At 39.5% G+C, this 18,283-nt stretch overlaps 1 protein-coding gene across 2 annotated transcripts; it reads right to left on the bottom strand.

Annotated features, from left to right (window-relative positions):
* Nucleotides 1-364: 364 nt before the first annotated feature.
* Nucleotides 365-18,052, bottom strand: Myc (bHLH transcription factor Myc). 2 transcript variants are annotated; one of them, XM_089476044.1, is made up of 3 exons: nt 17,133-18,052; nt 14,314-15,629; nt 365-5,508 (listed from the first exon to the last, which is right to left on the bottom strand). In XM_089476044.1, exons 2-3 carry the CDS (start codon nt 15,515-15,517, stop codon nt 4,532-4,534), a joined length of 2,181 nt encoding a protein of 726 aa, XP_089332170.1. In that variant the 5' UTR covers nt 15,518-15,629; nt 17,133-18,052; the 3' UTR covers nt 365-4,531. The 2 variants fall into 2 exon arrangements, with proteins under 2 accessions (XP_089332170.1, XP_089332171.1); XM_089476045.1 differs by lacking the exon at nt 17,133-18,052 and adding an exon at nt 16,266-16,421.
* Between the last annotated feature and the right edge of the window lie 231 nt (nt 18,053-18,283).

Raw genomic sequence — 18,283 nt, 5'->3', positions numbered from 1 at the left:
GATCGAAAAATCGCGTCTTTCAATGAATATAAGTAACTAAATAACGATTTAAAAGTATTAGATATAAGTTTATATAAGATAGCGTACATATAGAATATTTATAATTCTTTTCTTTACATATACAGTATGTTTAAATAATGTGTGTTTAAATTTTATATAAAAAAAATTTTTTTATTTGCCAAATTTAAAAAAAAAATTGAACAATTTCCAAAAAAAAAAAAATTTTTCCTTTGATTTATTTTTATTTTTTTATTTATTTTTTTTTTTTTTTGGATTTCATTGGTTTTTTTTTTTTTTTTTTAATTGTATATCAACAACTATGGGTATATATAAACATACATTAAACATGTATGTATATATTATGTGTATAAAAATTGTAAAATAAAAAATAAACGTAAAAGTGTTTATGCAACAGTTGCTTGTTGCAAGTTTTTTTTTATATTTGCGAGGATTTAGAGGTTTTGGTTGTTGTTGTTGTTTTTACTTTGTTGTGTTTCACTTGGTTTACAAAAAAAAAGTTCAATAACTTAAATTTTAATTGCAAAATTGCATAGCTTATTTTTTCGTTTTTTTTTTTTTTAATCTTTAGTTTAACAAATAATAAACGAAATTGCTTGTATTCCTTTTTTTTTTTTTTTTTTTGCTGTAACATTTTTCCATTTTTTTGTATTTTCTTTTTGTTGGTTTATTTTGTCTGGTTTGTTTTATTGTTGCAGATAAATTTGTACGGTTTTCAAATTGTATTTATTAAGACTCTATATTTTGTATTTTCATATACATATATATATGTATATCTATTTACTATAGGAAACTAAGTGCATTCGTATTGATTGGCTGTGTCTATGTATGTGTGTGTGTGTGTTTACATGTATGTATGTGTTTGTGTTTGTTTATTATAAATTGTACAATAGTCTTTTGCTTATCTTGTAATTTGTATTTAGGATTTTACTGGTATTTTTATCTACTGTATTTTGTATTTCTTTTCATTCTTTAACTGCATTTTTATCTATTGTATCTTTCGTTTTTCATTTCTTTGCTTCATCTGATCCTAGTGTAAATTTTAAGAAAATATTGGGTATCGATTTCCTTTTTATTTTGGTTGTTTTTTTTCCTTTTTTTTTCTTTTTTTTTTTTGTCACTAGCATTTAACGAGATTTCTATTTACATTAGTTTTTTTTTTTAACAACAACAAAAAAGTACTTTTTTTAGATTTACATTTTGGGTTTTTTTATTTTATTTTTTTTTTTCTGTTCTTTTGTATAAAAATTGATTTGATGTTTCTCCGTAAATTGCTTAAACACCTGAATAGTATTTAACATATATATAATTAACAATTTTTTTCCTTTTTTTTTTTCTTTATATTTTTTAATATCGCGTTAAATGAAGTGTATAAGATACATATACTATATATTTTGTATGTATAAAATATATATGTAAAAAAAAAAATATATATATATATATATATGTTTAAGGGAGCAGTGGCGCTAGATTATAGTTTTACCCTTATCTTTTATCTTTTACTTTTACTTTCATCAAAACACTTGTAAAAAAAATGTTTGTTATGTTTTCTATTATATTTCAAATGTTTCTTGTTTATTTACTCGTAAGAACAAACGCGTTTGCAAGCCTTGGGGATAAATTAGCAAATATTATATAAATCATCAAATTATCCCAGCAACTCTACTCTTATGTTTCTTCTTCATTTAATAACCCGAAATTAAAAATTTGAAACTAAGCATAGGTTAGGAACCCAGCGATACTCAGGTAAAACATCAAGTATCAAAGCAAAACTAAAATTTTATAATATATATATAGTTATTATAGAAAGATAGAATTTGTTGTGAATCCATGGCGCTATTTGTCTAGAAGTTCGTTGAAACGTCGCTATGAATGTATCATATTTATAGTTCATATTAGTTCTACTAGTTACCTAATAGTTTTTAGTTAGTGTGTGTTTCCTTTCTCATTTTCTTCTTTCCTCTCTTTCTATTTCTCTTTCTTTTTTATCGTTTTTATCAGTGTAAAAAAAAATCAAAACTAAACCTAAATAACAGTTTTGCATCAAGTTTTGTATGTTTAATTTTTGTTTTGTTTTTGACTTCAATTGAATAGTTTAGATTATGTATATGTATATGTATATATAAGTTTATACATGACAATAACTTCCTTTGCTTTTTTTTCAATATATTAAAGAACTATATGTATATATACATACATACATATACACATCTCTTATTAGCAAAAAATCGACAGTTGAACAGCTGACAAAGCTCACTCGGCTTTAAAAAACCTTCGCAAACTAAGCAGCCAATGTTTTCTTCTTCTTAATGTTTCTTTTCTTCTTTCTACAATTTATCTTCTCTTCTTTGCGGTTGCAGTATATATTCCTAAGAAAATAATATATTGCTCCTATCATCATATCATCTTCTTAGTGATTCTATTTTGAATTGATATTTCTATCTCATGTTTTCCTATTACTAATTCTTAACTTTTCGTTTCGTTCACTCTTGTATTATTATTATTTTGCGCATTTCATATGCGTAGTTAGAAGTTTGTTAAGAACTTTAGTTGTCCTAAGCATATTCTTAAAGCATGTCAGGACGACAACAACAAAATCAGGAAATTAAATTAATTTCAATCATGTCTAAAATGTTCACATCTTATTAGATATATACATATCTATAGTTTTTCATTTCGAAAATATGCATTATATATTCAGAAAAAAAGAACAAACCACAATGTGTTTTCTATTTAGGCAGTAAAAAATGGTTTAAGCGCATTTTGCGTATGTCTAGGAAAGCTATCGATCGATTTCTTTTTTTGAGACGCTGTCGTCGTTCTGCTAGCTAATAATTATATATATACGTAAATATATATATATATATATATATATATATATATATATATATATATATATATATATATATATATATATATATATATATATATATATATATATATATGTGTGTGTGTGTGTGTGTGTGTGTGTGTTTTTGCAAATAAAAGAAATTATAAATATGGACTATACGGCTAGTTTTATAAAAAGATATATATTAGATATATATAATCATATATATTTATATCAATGCTTGTATGTATAACGCATATGCTTACGCATATTTTAATTTATAGTAACTTTCTATATAACTTAATGTTTATAAATTGTTTTTCTTTTATTTGTGTTGTAATTTTTATTTTTTAATTGTTTTCCTCTTTGAATTTCAATTTTTGGCGCTGCTTCAAAATTTGCGCTCTTCCTTTTCGTCTAATTTCATTCACCGTTCTGTGCAGTTTGTTTTGACTCTTATATTCGCTTTCGCTTTCTCTGCGTCTCCTCTAAATATACTTTCAGTGAGGCAGATCCCCTCTCTCTCGCTCTCTTCCCTCTCTTTCACTCCTACGTGTTATTGTTGTTGTTTGCTTTTAGTGGCTCATTCGTTGCAACTTTGTCTGTTTTTCGTTTCCGTTTCCGTTTTTTTTTTTTACGTTCTACTTTTTTTCGTTTGTTTTGTTTTCTCCGTTTGTTTTGGGTCTTGTCCATCTTATTTTTTTTGTTTTTTTTTTTTTCGTTTTTGTTATTCATTTCTTGGTTAAGTAAATATAAACTAAATTCCTAAGCATCTAATATTTGTATCTATATCTATAGCTCTATACATATTCAATCAAACAAAATACAAAATAAAAATATTATAAAAAACAAAAGAAAAGAGAATATGAAGTTGTTTTGTTTCCATTTGAAATTCCCCTTTCATAGTTCTACGTTCGATAGAAACATTATAGTTTATAGTTTTTGCTTCCAACTTGCATTTTGTTTCACTTCAAAATCAAATCAAAAATATCACATGAAAGAAATCCAATTTAAATCACTATGTTATAGTTATATAAGAAAATATATATATAGCATATATAACATATATAAATATAGCAATATATAAAGCCAAAGCTGAAAGCTCAAGGATGTTTATATTTATTATATAAACGAATATATATATACATATATTTGCTTTTGTTTAAATATACTATTCGACGATCGTTTGTTATGTATTATTTGTAGCATCCGAAGCAGTAGATAATGTCGGTAGAAAAGCAATCATCTATCTGACTATCTGACTGCATCGTCATCATTATCGTTATGGTAATTATTATCATTGTTATCTGTTGTTATCTCTCATCAATATCGAGACAGTTCGATCGATCGCTCATACGCTCTACTGGCTAATACTAAAATCTGATATTGAAGTTCAAAAAATGCTTATCTGAGCCTACGTCAAATTACACATAAAAAAAAAAAAAAAAAAAATCGTAGTCAGTTTGCGACTACTCTCTCTCTCTCTCTCTTTCTCTCTCTCTCTCTACATCGGTCTCAAACTGTCGTCGTTACCGATTTATCAATCTATCGGTCTATCGATAGTTACCGCTAAACATGGATTGCTTGCAAACACGTTCTTCACTTGTAGTCCTATCTTACCCGCGCTTGCTTCCATTCCCCTCATTTGCCCTTCTTCTTTCTCTTACTCTCTTAAGGCTATCATCATTCAGCAGCATTCTTACTCAGACTCATGCGCAGACGCGCCAACAGCTCTTGCTGCTGCTTGAGCTTAGCCTTCAACAGCTGACGCTTGACGTTCAGGTCCCGCTCCTCGCTGGTCAGCTGCTCGCAGAGCCTGGCCGCCTCCCTCAAGATGTTGACCTTGGGCGCACGCTCCTTGTCCCTAATGTTGGGTATTTGCGTCTTGAGTGCCTCGAACAGATTCTTAAGTCCAATGCGACGCTGGCGCTCCATATCGTTATGCAGATTACGCTTCTCAATCGTATCCGCCTCGTCGACGCTCAGATGACGTTTCAGCGCGTTGCTGTTGATGCTATGGATGTGGATGTGGCTGTGGCTGTGGCTGTGGCTGTGACTATGAATGCTGCTGCTGCTGCTGCTGCTACTGCTACTGCTGCTGCTGACGTTGCTGAGGCTGCTGTTGCTGCTGGTGATGGTGCTAAGGCTGGGGCAGTTGCTGCCATTCGACATGACGCTGCGGACGTCCTTGGCATCGAAGCCGTTTGAGCTGAATTTTCCACGCTTCCGGGGGCGCTGTTTGGAGAGCAAATAGGAACGTGGCTGGCGCTTGGCCGCCGCCAGCAAGAACTCATTGCAGTCGGGCATGTAGAAGCGCTTGCGGTTCTTCTTGCCGATGGGGGCCACGCCAATGACGCAGGGCGGACTTAAGCAGTCGCTGCTGCTGCTGCTCTCGGGCGAGTAGGTGGCTGCCACTGCGCCTGAGCCCTGGTAGGGCGTGCTCGAGGGCGACGGGTAGCGAGAGTTGGCCACAGACTTAACGGGGCTGCTGCTAGCCGGCGTATAGGGCAGCTCATAGCGCCTGGACGAGCGCTGGGCCACGATGCGATTGTCGCTCGAGATTTTGTTGGCCACCTTTGTCTGGAGGACGCGTCGATCGCGGTCCGAGGGATTCGTCGGCAACTTCTTATCGTTCAGCGAGACAACGTCGATTTCCTCATCTGCGGCGAAAACGAGAAGCGAGAATGGAAAACACAATGAGTTAGTTACCAAGACACCAAGCAGTCTAAATATACATCAATACTATGGTAGGGTTTATGGTTTATGGTTTATGGCTTACGGTTTACGGCGTATGGTTTATGGTTTATGGTTTATGGTTTATGGTTTATAGTTAATGGTCTATGGTTTAAGGTTTATTCTAGTAGTTGCCATAGACAAGAGCAAGAGCAGCAGCAAACGAATACTAATGGTTATTTGGGGACATTACAACACTCGAATTCGAAAACTATTTTCAACTAAGACAAAGTACAGGGTAAAGGCTGCATCTAAGTTAATGCCGAGTAACCAAGGCACCAAGGTCACTAGTTGGCTAACGTTAGTTGTGCTCGCGCATTTCTGTCTCCAATCAGCCAATCAATAAAGACCATTCATAATTTATTACATATGTATGTAGATAAATATATGTATGCACATATCTCGTGTCGTGTGTCTTAAGAAAGCCCTGCAAATGTCTGGCATTCGCGAGCGACAGTTCAATGACTACAGCATAGAAACATGGTGATGTCATTGTGTGCGTGCTGGGAGTGTGGGTGGCTGAGTGGGGCTTTCTGGCTGACTGAACGACTGGTTGGGGCATGCGCTAGGCTCCACGCAAAGCGGATTAGTGTGTCAGCGTTGCGAGACAAGTGGCCTGACACCACTTGCAACAGTATCAGAATTCAGGAAGTAATAGATTTGCGTACAGACAATGGGCATCCCGCGACCGAGGGAGCGAGACGGCAATAGCAACCCTCGACTGTACCGGCTCCTTGACGTCAGACGATGCACAACGGAAAACTTACTTTGGCAAAAGTATTGAAACAACGATAAAATATAATAATAAATAAAAAAAAAATAATAAAATAAAAAATAAATAAAAAAGCTATCGCTGATAAAGCTCTGCGCTGAACTAGCGCGACAGAGCTGGCGGGGGCGAAAGATACGACTCTTTCCTCTCGGCCTCGATCCCTGCCCAAACCCCAAACCATGCGGAATTTCAGCTTCCGTTGTTAATTTGGCTCTTCCGCTGGAGCGTGCGCGCGTTCATTGAACCAAACGAAGTAGAGACGCTGTCGCCGTCGCAGTCGCATTTGTTGCAATCAAAATGTTGGCCCAGCCATATTTTGACTGCCTTTGATCAAATTACAAAAATAACAGCAAAACAACAAACAGAAAAAAATGCATATATTAAATTAAGAAAAATTTTTGATACAGCTTATCAACCGTTACTCTAATCCGTCTCCCTCATTGCCAAATCAAACACACACATATACATTCTACATATGTATACACATAAATGCCACATATTTGCACATATGCTGATTGTAAACATTGTGTGTGTGTATTTTGCCATTTGCCATGGCAACTGTGCAAACAGTCGAGAGACAGAGGGAGACGTGGTGCAGAAGAGACCACAAAGAAGTTGGAGACTGCAAGCAAAAGGCATAAAAGCAACAACTACATCACCGAGCTCCAAAGTTCAATTAACAACAACAACTGCAACAACAAATCTTGCAGATCCACGTTCAATATTTCAAGTCCAAGTCCAAGTGCATCGAGCGAGCGACCGCAATGAACGAAATCGAAACCACGCAAAGCAGAAGCGAGAACGGGATGGAATTGGGCTGGCGAGGGGCGAGGGCGAAGGGCAATGGCAGCCAAGCGTTGCCATAGTGGGCAACCACCTTTGGCAACATGTTGCATGCATTGTGGCGAAGTGTTCCATTATCAATACACGTTTCGCTGCTGCAAAAAAAAAACAAAAACAAAAAAAAAAATCTTACCCAACCACCAAACACGATAATGAACATCATCATCAGTCTGCTGGCTAGACAAGCAGCAGACCTTACTGGAGACCCCAGCAAGAATGTTGCCCAGCGGCCATTTTAGTTTTTTTTTTTGGAGCCTGGAATGCGACTGCAGCAACAATGTCGCTCCTCATGTTGCTGACACAGCAAAAAGCAGAGAGCAAAAAGAACAGAAAAATGTTGCTGTGCATTTCTTTTGTTGTTCTTGTTTCGCAGTAGTTTCAAGCGGATATGGGCGAGAGCGCGAAGACCCCGCACGCAGACGACGCGACGTTGGGCTATGAATGATTTGAATTTTGAATTGAATTGTGAACATGCCCACAGCACGGAGCAGGGGCAACAACAACAAATAAAAGCTACAAAATAGCTTTAAAGCATTTCAAATGTTGAGCAAATCGATCAGCGCAGAGAATGCAACTAATTCACAACTGTCAGGGAGATTTCCTCAAAAGTAATTTATGCGAACTGCAATGTGCAAACAAACAAAAAAAAAAACAAAAAACAATTATAATAAAAAGCAGACGGCGAGGGATGCACACGCACACACATCCATATGCACACTGATTTACAAAGTAAATACATACATACATATGTATGTATGTATTTAAATCTGAAAGCTCACTCACAGCTTTACTGCCGCTGCGCTGCTGACGTCGCCGTCAGCAACAAAAAAAAAAAAAAAAAACAAAACAAACTCGAAAAACCTGTTTGCAGCGATAACCGACAGCTTGGCAACTTTTGTTGCTAAGCGCGCCAAGATCAAATCAAGACACAGCCCAGCTGAAGTAGTAATAGTAATAGTAATAATAATAATAAAGCACAATTGCTAGCCAACGGCATGGAGGAAACAGCTTGTTGTTGCTACCGGCGTAGTTAATTACAATTGCAAATAAAGTGCACAAACACAGAGCAGATATGGGCACAAGCACAGACACAGACACAGCCACAGGCACACCCATACATGCAAAGAAACGAGCATGACTTTTAAGTTGCGCAACTTTTATGCAGCTACCGGCTGTCGGCGTCAGTGGACGTTATACGAAGAGCTACAGCAACTGCGGCACAGACACTCGCTCACACACACAAACACACACAGTCAGTGAGATTCATTCACTCGCTCACTCACACTCACCCGCAGCCGCAACCGCCAAATCTCCTGCCCTACAAAATTTTCATATTGCGAAAAGGGTCAGCAAATGACAAGTGCATTGTTCAATTCGATTCACGCGAATGCAAGATGAAACGGTAAAAACAAAACAGAAAAGAGTGTTGGCTGTAAGCAAAGGAAGCGCAACGAGGAAGAGAACTAGTACAGTTCAATACACACACATGCACGTGCATATATATATATGACATATGCAAAACTGAAGCGCCCCAAGCAACAAAACCTACATATCTATATACATATGTATGTATATGTTAATTGAGGCGCAGCAGGCAGGCGTCGCGTCGCGACGTCGGCGTCGGCGGCAGCGTCAGCATCGACGTCATTGCTGCCCTCGGCGATGACACCCGTTATTCTTGATAATGCACACAGATAAAGAGCAGATAGATAGAAATATATGTAGGGGAAAGGCTGTCGCAAATTCTGTCTCCCACACACACACACACACACACGCTCACTGCCACCCTCTCTTTTTTTCGAGCGCTCTCTCTCTATGTCTCTGCCGTCAGCAATGCAAAACGAACGAAAAAAATGCTTAAAATTGAGTAATGTAAACACAACTATGTACGAGGCGAAAATGAAATTGAAATGGAGAAGTATAAAAATAAAAATGGCATATGATGTAATTCTCACATGAGGAATTTCAAGCCTATAAAAGACGAAAAGGCAACAAAATCAAATAAGTTAGACGAAAAGCATAGTGGTACAAAGCATTTTATCTATGCTTGAAATTGTTGCCTACACTGCACGTACACACATACATATGTACACATGTGCATAAATAAATAAATAAATAAATAGACAACTATTCACTTAGCTAACGACAAATTGCTAACGCCCACGCATCGGGGCAGAGGGGTGTGGCTGTTTGTCATTTTTTTTTTTTTTTTTTTTTTTTTTTTTTTGTTGTTTGTAAATTGTTTAATAACATTTCTTATGCTCAATTGTCATGCTGCTGTCTCTTTCACTCTCTTCTGTTCTTGGACCTTCTTCCAATTATTTCAATTCATAATAGAAATCAACACCAAAAACAGGAAGAAGCACAAAAAGAAGAACCATACAAATTTCACACAGCTTGTTCTCAGTTCCTTCACTTCCACCTCTTCTTCTCTCAGACCCTATTCCGTTTTGATTGTGCTTATTCATATTCCTGTATTGGCATCAACTGGAATTTCACGACAATTCCAACAAAATGATTTCATTTCAATCCAATTCGCAATGTTTCTGCTTCTACTTCTGCTTCTGCCTGTTCTTGTTATTTGTTCTTCCTCTTCGTGTGTTTCCCAAAGCTTTTACATGCGTATTCATTATAAATGTTTATTATACTTGCGCAGCGATTCTACGAAATTTCAACCGTTCTCAGAAATTTCGAATGACAACATTTGCCATTCATATTTGCATTGTGCAATTTGCCGTACAGTGAGCGCCACACTGTGTTCCCACGCTCACACAGTGGCACCAAACCAATTGCACACACACACACACACACACACACACGCACACACACACATAAACACCAGGATCAGGAGGGTCCCGGTTCCATCAGCATATGTATGTATGTATGTTGGCAACATGTGTTAGCAACATGTCGCTGGCACTTTGCGGTTTCTCCAGTGGGCAACAGGAGAACAACAAATTGCAGTTGCAATCTTAAAAATAAAATGTTTATTGCATCTAATCTATTCAGCCGCTGCGCAGTCGCCGTCGCTGCTGCGACTGCTTCCCACGACTCGTTGATTGCAATTACATATTGTTGCGCACAGCTTGTTGCCGCAACACTTGACTTGGAATCTGCAGCTGTTCAATGCCACGCCCTATTTTCACTGAAGAAGAAGCAGCAGCAGCAGCAGCATGAGTCATGCTCGCCAAACTCTATTTCAAGTGACAAATGTCGCCAAAAATAAAAACGCAATAAAAAAAGAATAAGAAAAGTTAAGAGCGGGCAGAGCGGTGTCGCCCACTGACAATGCCGCAATGCGCCAGCTTCTAACATCAATGCTTCAATATCAACACACACACACACACACACATCACATGAATTATTAAAATTACAATGAATACCGTCTGGCAACATTTCGGGCAGCAACATTCCTTCTCTTCTGTTCTGTTCTTGTTTTTTGGCAACATTCTATTCACATGCATACATACAGAACACGCACATATGTATGTATGTATGTATTTATGTGTTTGTATGGACATGTACGAGGCTGTGTCTCCAGTTAAGGCAACAACACAAACAGCCGACCAAAAAGGGAGGCTCGTTGGCGTCGACATCGTTGCAAAAAAAAAAATATATATATATATATAATAATAAAACATAAAATAATAATAATAAAAGCAGCGACGCATCAACAGTGCCAGTGTAAAGAGCAGCGCAATAGCAGCCGGCAGTCAACGCCGCTCTCGCTCTCGCTGTCGCCATCAACGTCGACCTTGAGCATAACAATTTATTGCTTCACGTGTACGCGAATAAGCAGCATAATGAATGCGTGAGTGAGCGAGAAGCACGAGCCGAAAGCGCCAGGGCGAACGAGACGCACACAAAGAGAGACCACAGTCAGCGGGAGGGCGGACGGTCGGGCGGTTAGTCGGGTATATGTGAATGTGTGTGTGTGTGCGAACGCAAAAGACGCGCCTAGCAACATCGCGCAACGTAAGAAGCACGAGCATTGCCGAAATACGAAATAAAAGAAGACAAAAATTTTGTTAGTCGACAACGCCACAGCCTTTGGACCATAGTTAGAGCTTTTTACGTTGTTGCTGGGTGTTTTTTTTTTTTGGGTGGTTTGGTGGGTCGGTCGCATGTTATAACTGGGCGCTAAAAGCCGCCCGAGCCAGACGCATAAATTTGATGCCCCAGCGAAAGTAAAATAACAGCAAAACAAATTTCGCCAAAAAGGCCGAAAAGTAAATGAAATGTATATAAATATGTTAAAGGAATTTCGAATGACATTTTGCCGCACGCACACGCACACACGCACACATGTATAACCCTTGGGCAGCTCCCCCCGCCGTAAGCGTTGTCAGCACACATCACGCATCGCCGCACTATTTCTGGTTAGTTTTATTTAATTGGTAATTCAAATAGCAACAACAACAACACTTAAGCTTATTCCCATAAACTTTTGCGTTCCTGTTTCGTTTTGGTTTCTACGCACTATTTTATGATTATTCGACCTTCGTTCAGTTCATTAACATTTTTCTATACGCATATATATATATATATATACACACATTTTTTTTTTTTTTTATTGGTTTCGGTACTCGAAATAACACACGCAAAGCAACAACAACAGTTCGTTTAGTTGTTTTTGCTCTACGCACAAATCAAAAGGTGCGAATATGCCAATAAAGCAATAGCAACAATAACAGCTGGCCGCCAAAGCAGCGGCAGCAGCATCAAGCAGAGCTACCCACACCTACATACATACATGCAAATGTATAACAATATAAATTATAACAGCTACATATTTGAACATAACTATTACAATTCGTTGCTTCATCTTCGTTTCGGCGTCTCTCACGCTATCACTTTCGCTTTTCACATTACCATCTCCGTCTTTCAAATTGCTAATGAACTGTCACGCGCACACACATACACACACACGCACACTATCTGCAGCACGCACCTGTTGTAGTTGCTGCTGCGCTGATTTAATTTTTGTTTCCTTTTTGTTGCTATGGGTTTCGCGCGCTGGGTGTATGTTTTGCTTTTGACAAATTATTCATACGCATACGCACACACACACAGGCGTACGATTTCAATTATCAGCGCTGCCCAACAGCTGCTATCAGTGACAACAACAACAATCTGATATCGGCTTTCGCACATTGCGCGTTTTCGGTTTATCATCATCTCACGCGCTTTGCTTTTCGCAATCGCATTTGAAAAGTCGAGCAGCAACAGCAAAAAATACATATAAAAAAGAATATATAAAATAAAATAAAATAAATAATGTTTATTGTGTGGGCGTTTTTCGCTAATAGTCAAATACACACACACACACACACACACACACACACACATGTACACATGATTTTTTACATTTGTATATGAAAATAGACGAGAGCAGCGAATTTTGCGCGCTTGGTAACAAGGCAACACCCACGATTATGCTTCTGTTATACATGTACATATGTATGTATATATAACAGAATTGATTGTGTCATATCAATTATAGCTGAAACTACTTTTTTCCATTTTAATAACGCTAATTCAACATATGTATATACGTTAACATTTAGCCTCACACGAAATACCCTCGAAAAGAAAACACGAACGACAACAAACGCAATGCAAATGCACTGTGAAAACTGTGTAATGTTCTCTCCTTTAACGCCGCAGCGTCCGCAATTGAATCTCTCGCTCATCGGCAGACAATGCGTCAAGCACAGCAGCAATCGCGGCACTGACTGCGAGTGTGAGTGCACTCGGCGTAAGCAGTTAGCGTGCGAATGTGAGAGAGCGAGAGCGAAAGCGAAGAGCCCACATGTGCACTTTACCGGTTACGCTACATCGACGACGACGCCAACGCCGACAGCAACGTGCGACGGTTGCTTTGGCTTTGCGCTTTAATGCATGTTTTGTTTTGCTTTTGTATTCGTGTTTTATTTTATTGACAGAAAAAAAAAAAATAAAAATAAATAAGAAAAAAAAACCAAGAACGATAACAATAATAAAAAAAAATAATTGCGAAGGTTGGAGCAAAAGTAAGACGCTAGGAGGGAGATTTCCTGTGTGTGTGTGTGCATGCGAGTGCAGTTTGTGAATGAAAGCTTTACGCGCCAAATTGCATTTGTATTTGCGCCAGTCATAGCAATACTAATAGTAATAGTAGTAGTACTAGTAGTAGTAGTAGTAGTAATAGTAGGGAGTACATAGATTGGCGAGGGTAGCTCGATGTGTTTAAGAGAAATGGTATGAAGCAAAGAGCGCGAATGGCCAGAAGACATTGAACCCAAAAACTATGGCCAAAATAGTCAAGGCAAGCGAGAGGGCGTAGGGTGTGGCGCTGCTGACGCCACGTGGCTTTTAGAATGTGGCATGAGCGCAGACATCCTTGAGCCGTGGCGGATGGGCGGACGGGCGGTCGGGCGGTCAGACCGATGAGAATGAGAGAGAAACAGCTTTTTTTGGGCGTAGCACAAACTGCGCAAGATGGCGGCGTTTGGGGATGCTTCTCCGCAAATGTGCGAGAGGATGACGCCATGCCTCCACACACACACACACACACACAGACACAGAGAGAGACACATAATGAGCAATGAAAACCACGCGCCACGCCACGCGCGTGGCAACAGAGGGGATGCGGGGGCGGAGGTGGCATTGGGTGGGGGTTGTTCACTGTTATGCGTAGGCTACAAGGCGCCAGCGAAATGTGCAAATAATGGGGGTGGGGTCGGGTGCTATTTGGGAGCTCGAGTGCGCTGGGAAAGGAAAATCAATGAAAGCTCTGCCCAAAACTTGGCAACGATGCGCAGCGAGTGGGCGTGTGGGCGTATGGGCGTGTGTGCTACCAGCAGCAGCAGCAAACAGTTTACTACGTTTGCTGTTGACGTAGGCGATCGATTTTTGGGCGCGTCATCAGCCACCCACGCAGAGCGCGGCACACACTAGTTGAATGCCTCTGGGCGAGGTGAGGCGAAGCGAGGGAATATTAACGAATCGAGTCAATCAGAAAATGCATCAAGATGCACTGATATTGAGAGAGGGCGAGAGGGATGGATCGAGGGGCTATTGACCCCTAAGCCTTTATAATTATCCTAGGTATAACAAATGGGCGTACAACACTCACCAGAGTCTGAGGGCGTGTCCAGGTTGGCCTCCACCTCGTTGCAGCGCGTGTAGCTGTGATCGCTGATGTGGCGCATGGAACAATCTCCGTAGTCCGAGTCGGAGTCCGAGCTGGTGGTCGTTGTAGCCGGGGGGGACAGTGTTGCGGCAGCTGCCGCAGCCGCCGCCACTGCCTCTGCTGCCGAGCGGCCCGACTGCTGCGCCTGCTGGTTGAGCACCTCCAGCACGTCCGTGATGATGGGCGGATCGCCCTGGATGCGGTAAGGCAGGTCGATGCGCTCCTTGCTCGTGTTCTGCAGCTCCCGGCTCAGGTGGTCGATGATGTTCTCGTCGGAGCTGCTCCTCAGTGAAATATTGTTGCTGCCCATCACACAGGCGCGCAGGTCCACGTTGTGCTTGAACACCTCCGGCATGGGTTCGTCATCCGGCAGGCTGTTGCTGCTTGTTATCAAACAGCTGTAGCGCTGCTGCTGCGACTTCTGAAGCAGCTTCTGTTGCTGTTGCTGTTGTTGTTGTTGTTGCTGTTGCTGCAGCTTGTGCTGCGTGTTGCTCTTGCGCAGCAGCGAGGCACCAGGCGGTATATACGGCTCGATAGTGGCTTCCCGCTGTGTCGCCCGACTGGGTATCTGAATCGTGGGCGTTACTGTCGCCGCCGCAGCGGACTTGCTGCTGCCGCCAGTTGACCTGCAACTGTTCATCCTCATTCTCTTGCTGCTGTGGCTGTTGCTGTTGTGGGGGCAGTTCTCGCTGTTGCTGTCATTGTCGTGGTCCTGGTCGAGATCGTGATGCTGATCTAGGTCCAGTTCCTGGTGCTGTGCCTGCTCAAGCTGATCCTCATCCTCCAGCTCCTGCTTGATGCACAGCGCGCTGCCGCTGACGAAGGCTGGCGGCACGGCGCTGCTCTCACTGTAGCTGGACGCGGCCGAAATGTTGTTGCCACCGCTGCCGCTGCCGCTGGCGCCGTGTGTGCCGGAACTGCCGAAGGTGGGCCACATACAGTCGCCGTTGCGAATCTCCGGCTTGAAGTCTATGTCGTCGAACAGCGTAAAGCTGTTCAGGTGGGAGTGCTCGGCGGCGATCCTCTCCACGTCATTCTGTATGCTGGGCAGCCTGTAGTTAATGTTGAGTTCCATCAGGTCGCTGAGTTCCATGTCCAAGTAGTCGAAATCGCTGCTAATGCAAATGCCGCTTGTCACGGTCGTCATTTTGGCCACTTTCTTCTCTTTCCTTTCTATTCACAAATTATGTCCGGAGTTTGGGGTGTGTCTGCTCTATTCTAGAACAGTAGCACAGTAGCACAGTATCCAGCTGCAAAAACTGTTTGAAGCGAAAGAGAGAGAGAGAGAGAGAGAGAGAGAAAGAAAGAAAGAGAGGGAAGAACAGGCCATAAATCATTTTATTCAATTTCAAAGTGTTTGACGAATATTGGAATATGTATATTTCAAATTCATATCTCAATTCAAATTATAAACTTCCTACACGAGTTTAATATACTATTACCAACTATGTTTCATGCTCTTTATCATTGTGAACTAATGTATTCATATATACATATCTATATTTTTGAATTTTTTTTATCATATATATAATATAAAAATATATTTTGTATACATTTGTATTTGTTTCCTTTTGTAAATAATTATTGTTTTTATTTTAAGAATTTTTATCGGTTTCTAATCAAGTTTTGAAAAATAAAATGAAAACTTAAATACCAAATATTCCAAAAAATATATATTCATATTCACATATGTATTTGTGTTTATATTTTATTTTAAGAAAACATAAAAAAAGAATAAATGCAAAATATATATTTATATATTCTTTATAAATGTTTTTATTTTTTTTTCGCCTACATTTTATAGTTTATTTAATTGTAATTGCATTTGATAATTTGATTAATTTGATATTAATTTCGTTTACGAATTTCATTAAAAAATATGTTCAATTACATACATTTTCACTTTCTACCTGACTTCCGTCTATCTAAATTAAATTCTTTGGATTTCTAATCCTAACTAGTTTTTATTGTTCGTTTTCACTGTGCTTTTCAATGCGACATCCTTAGGAAAAGGCAAATGCATAAAAGTAGGTATCACACGACTCACGCAGCCATCTTGTAAAAAGTGAAAGAGAAGTGAAGAAAGGGAAAAAAAGTTTGACAGCTAAATTGACCATTGTAAAAATGATGTAAAATCGAATTGATGTTCATTCGAAGCAACAGCAACAACAGCTGCTACTGCTGCTGCTGACGTCGACGACAGCAGTTCAAAAAAGTTATCAGAGCAGTGCGCACTGGCTCTTAATTATAAATAAATTGTTTGATTCTATTTGATTTCCGATTCAAACTGCTGAGCAACTCGCGCAAAGTCTGTTGATTTGCTTCGCAGACAGTCAGACACATAGACATACACACACACAAACACACACTCGAACATAAGTACACACACTTGCGCAAATACGAAATGACAGTTAAACCGAAAGCTAGTCTCGTCAAACGATTCTGATGCATTTGCCTCTCTGTCTATCCCGAGTAGCTAATTCCGTTCGCTCTACCCACACTCGAACAACGATATCGGTAAAAGAAATTAAAGTAACACGTTGCTCTCTCTAACTTGACAGCAGCATGAAAGCGAATGTAAGGATGTGGCAAAACGAGAAGTGTCAGCATACTCACAAAAGTGTATGCATGCATGTATGTATGTATGTATGTATGTATATATATATGTGTGTGTGCGTGAGTCTAACAGCTCTTGTTTATTTTCTGCCTCTGCGTTTCTTCTCTTTCCGTTTCACTAATATTCGAAATTGCACTCAGCTTACCTCCGCTACACGTATGTGTGGGTGTCCGTCCAGTAGTAAATGCAATGAAAATTGTAATCCAATTCGTTAATTGTTGCTTCTTCTTTTCAGCAATATGCTTGATCGGCCAAGCCAAATATGATTGAACAAAACACACGCATAAATTGGTAACTGTGTGAATTGTCAAAGCTCACTGCTAGCAGGAACGAAAAAAAAAAGAAGAAAAATCACACGAAAAACTTGTACGTCGAGTCGCGCGTCTATGAGTAATTTGCAATTCCTTTTAATTTCGCCTCTTGGAACTTTAAAATTCATTTACGATGCGCTGATGGATTTATTGCTCTCCTTCGGCTTTCCTTTTCAGCTTTCGCACAACTCACACCACGCACGAACGCAATAGACGGCGCTAACCAATTGTCTAGTAGTTGTAACGGTATTTGACGCGCTACGCGGCTTCACTTCACATTCACTTTTACTCGACGCAGCAGAAGTTTTGCTCGAGAAGACTGCGGCGGCTGCTGCTGCCTTGCTGCGATTTAATGTCTAGAATTTTTCGCTTATTTTTAGCGATTTCAGTTAAAAAAAAAACACACGTTTGATTTTTTCTTTATTTGTTTGAATCACTTTCTTCTTTTTGGTACTCTCTATTTGATTTAAGTAAGTCCCCGATAGAATTTTTCAACTTATTTTTGGTAAACATTTATTGTATTATTTGTGTTGTTGCTGTTGTTGTCGTCTATTGCTTTGCCTAATCATTGCAGAATAATTCTTAATATTTTGTTTCATTAAATTACTTTTTATAATATATATTTTTTTGTTGAGCGGGAAACAGTCAAAAACCTACAAAGACGAAGAGCCAACTGCGCGCAACACGTGCAACCGATCCGACGTCTGGAATAAGAGTGTCTGTAGTTGCTGAAATATTGTGGTGGGATACCTATGCCGCACATTGAGTGAAACTAATTCCTCCGCCTCTGCCAACTGCTGCTGCTGCTGCGGCGGCCTCTGTCGCTTTCTTTGTCTCTACACAATTTAAATTCTCTGTTTATTTATTTTTGTTGTGCTGTTTCTGCCGGCCGGTGAGAGCGCACAACTGAGTGAGCGAGTGCGCGAGCAAGCAAGTGAGTGAGTGAGTGAGCATTTGAATGAGTGAGTGAGATTTTGAGTGATTG

Source organism: Drosophila arizonae, chromosome X, assembly GCF_054131065.1.
Source record: "Drosophila arizonae isolate 15081-1271.41 chromosome X, UAZ_ARI_1.0, whole genome shotgun sequence".
NCBI classification, from domain to species: domain Eukaryota; kingdom Metazoa; phylum Arthropoda; class Insecta; order Diptera; family Drosophilidae; genus Drosophila; species Drosophila arizonae.
The sequence above is the reverse complement of the archived record's forward strand: the minus strand, read 5'-3'. Positions and strand labels throughout refer to the sequence as shown.

Bases quoted from the DNA above. Each gene is read 5' to 3' on its own strand.
- Myc (XM_089476044.1), bottom strand. From the start codon at position 15,517: ATGACGACCGTGACAAGCGGCATTTGCATTAGCAGCGATTTCGACTAC. The intron at 5,509-14,313 runs GTGAGTGTTGTA...TTTTCGCCGCAG, and splicing joins GGACACGCCCTCAGACTCTG to ATGAGGAAATCGACGTTGTC.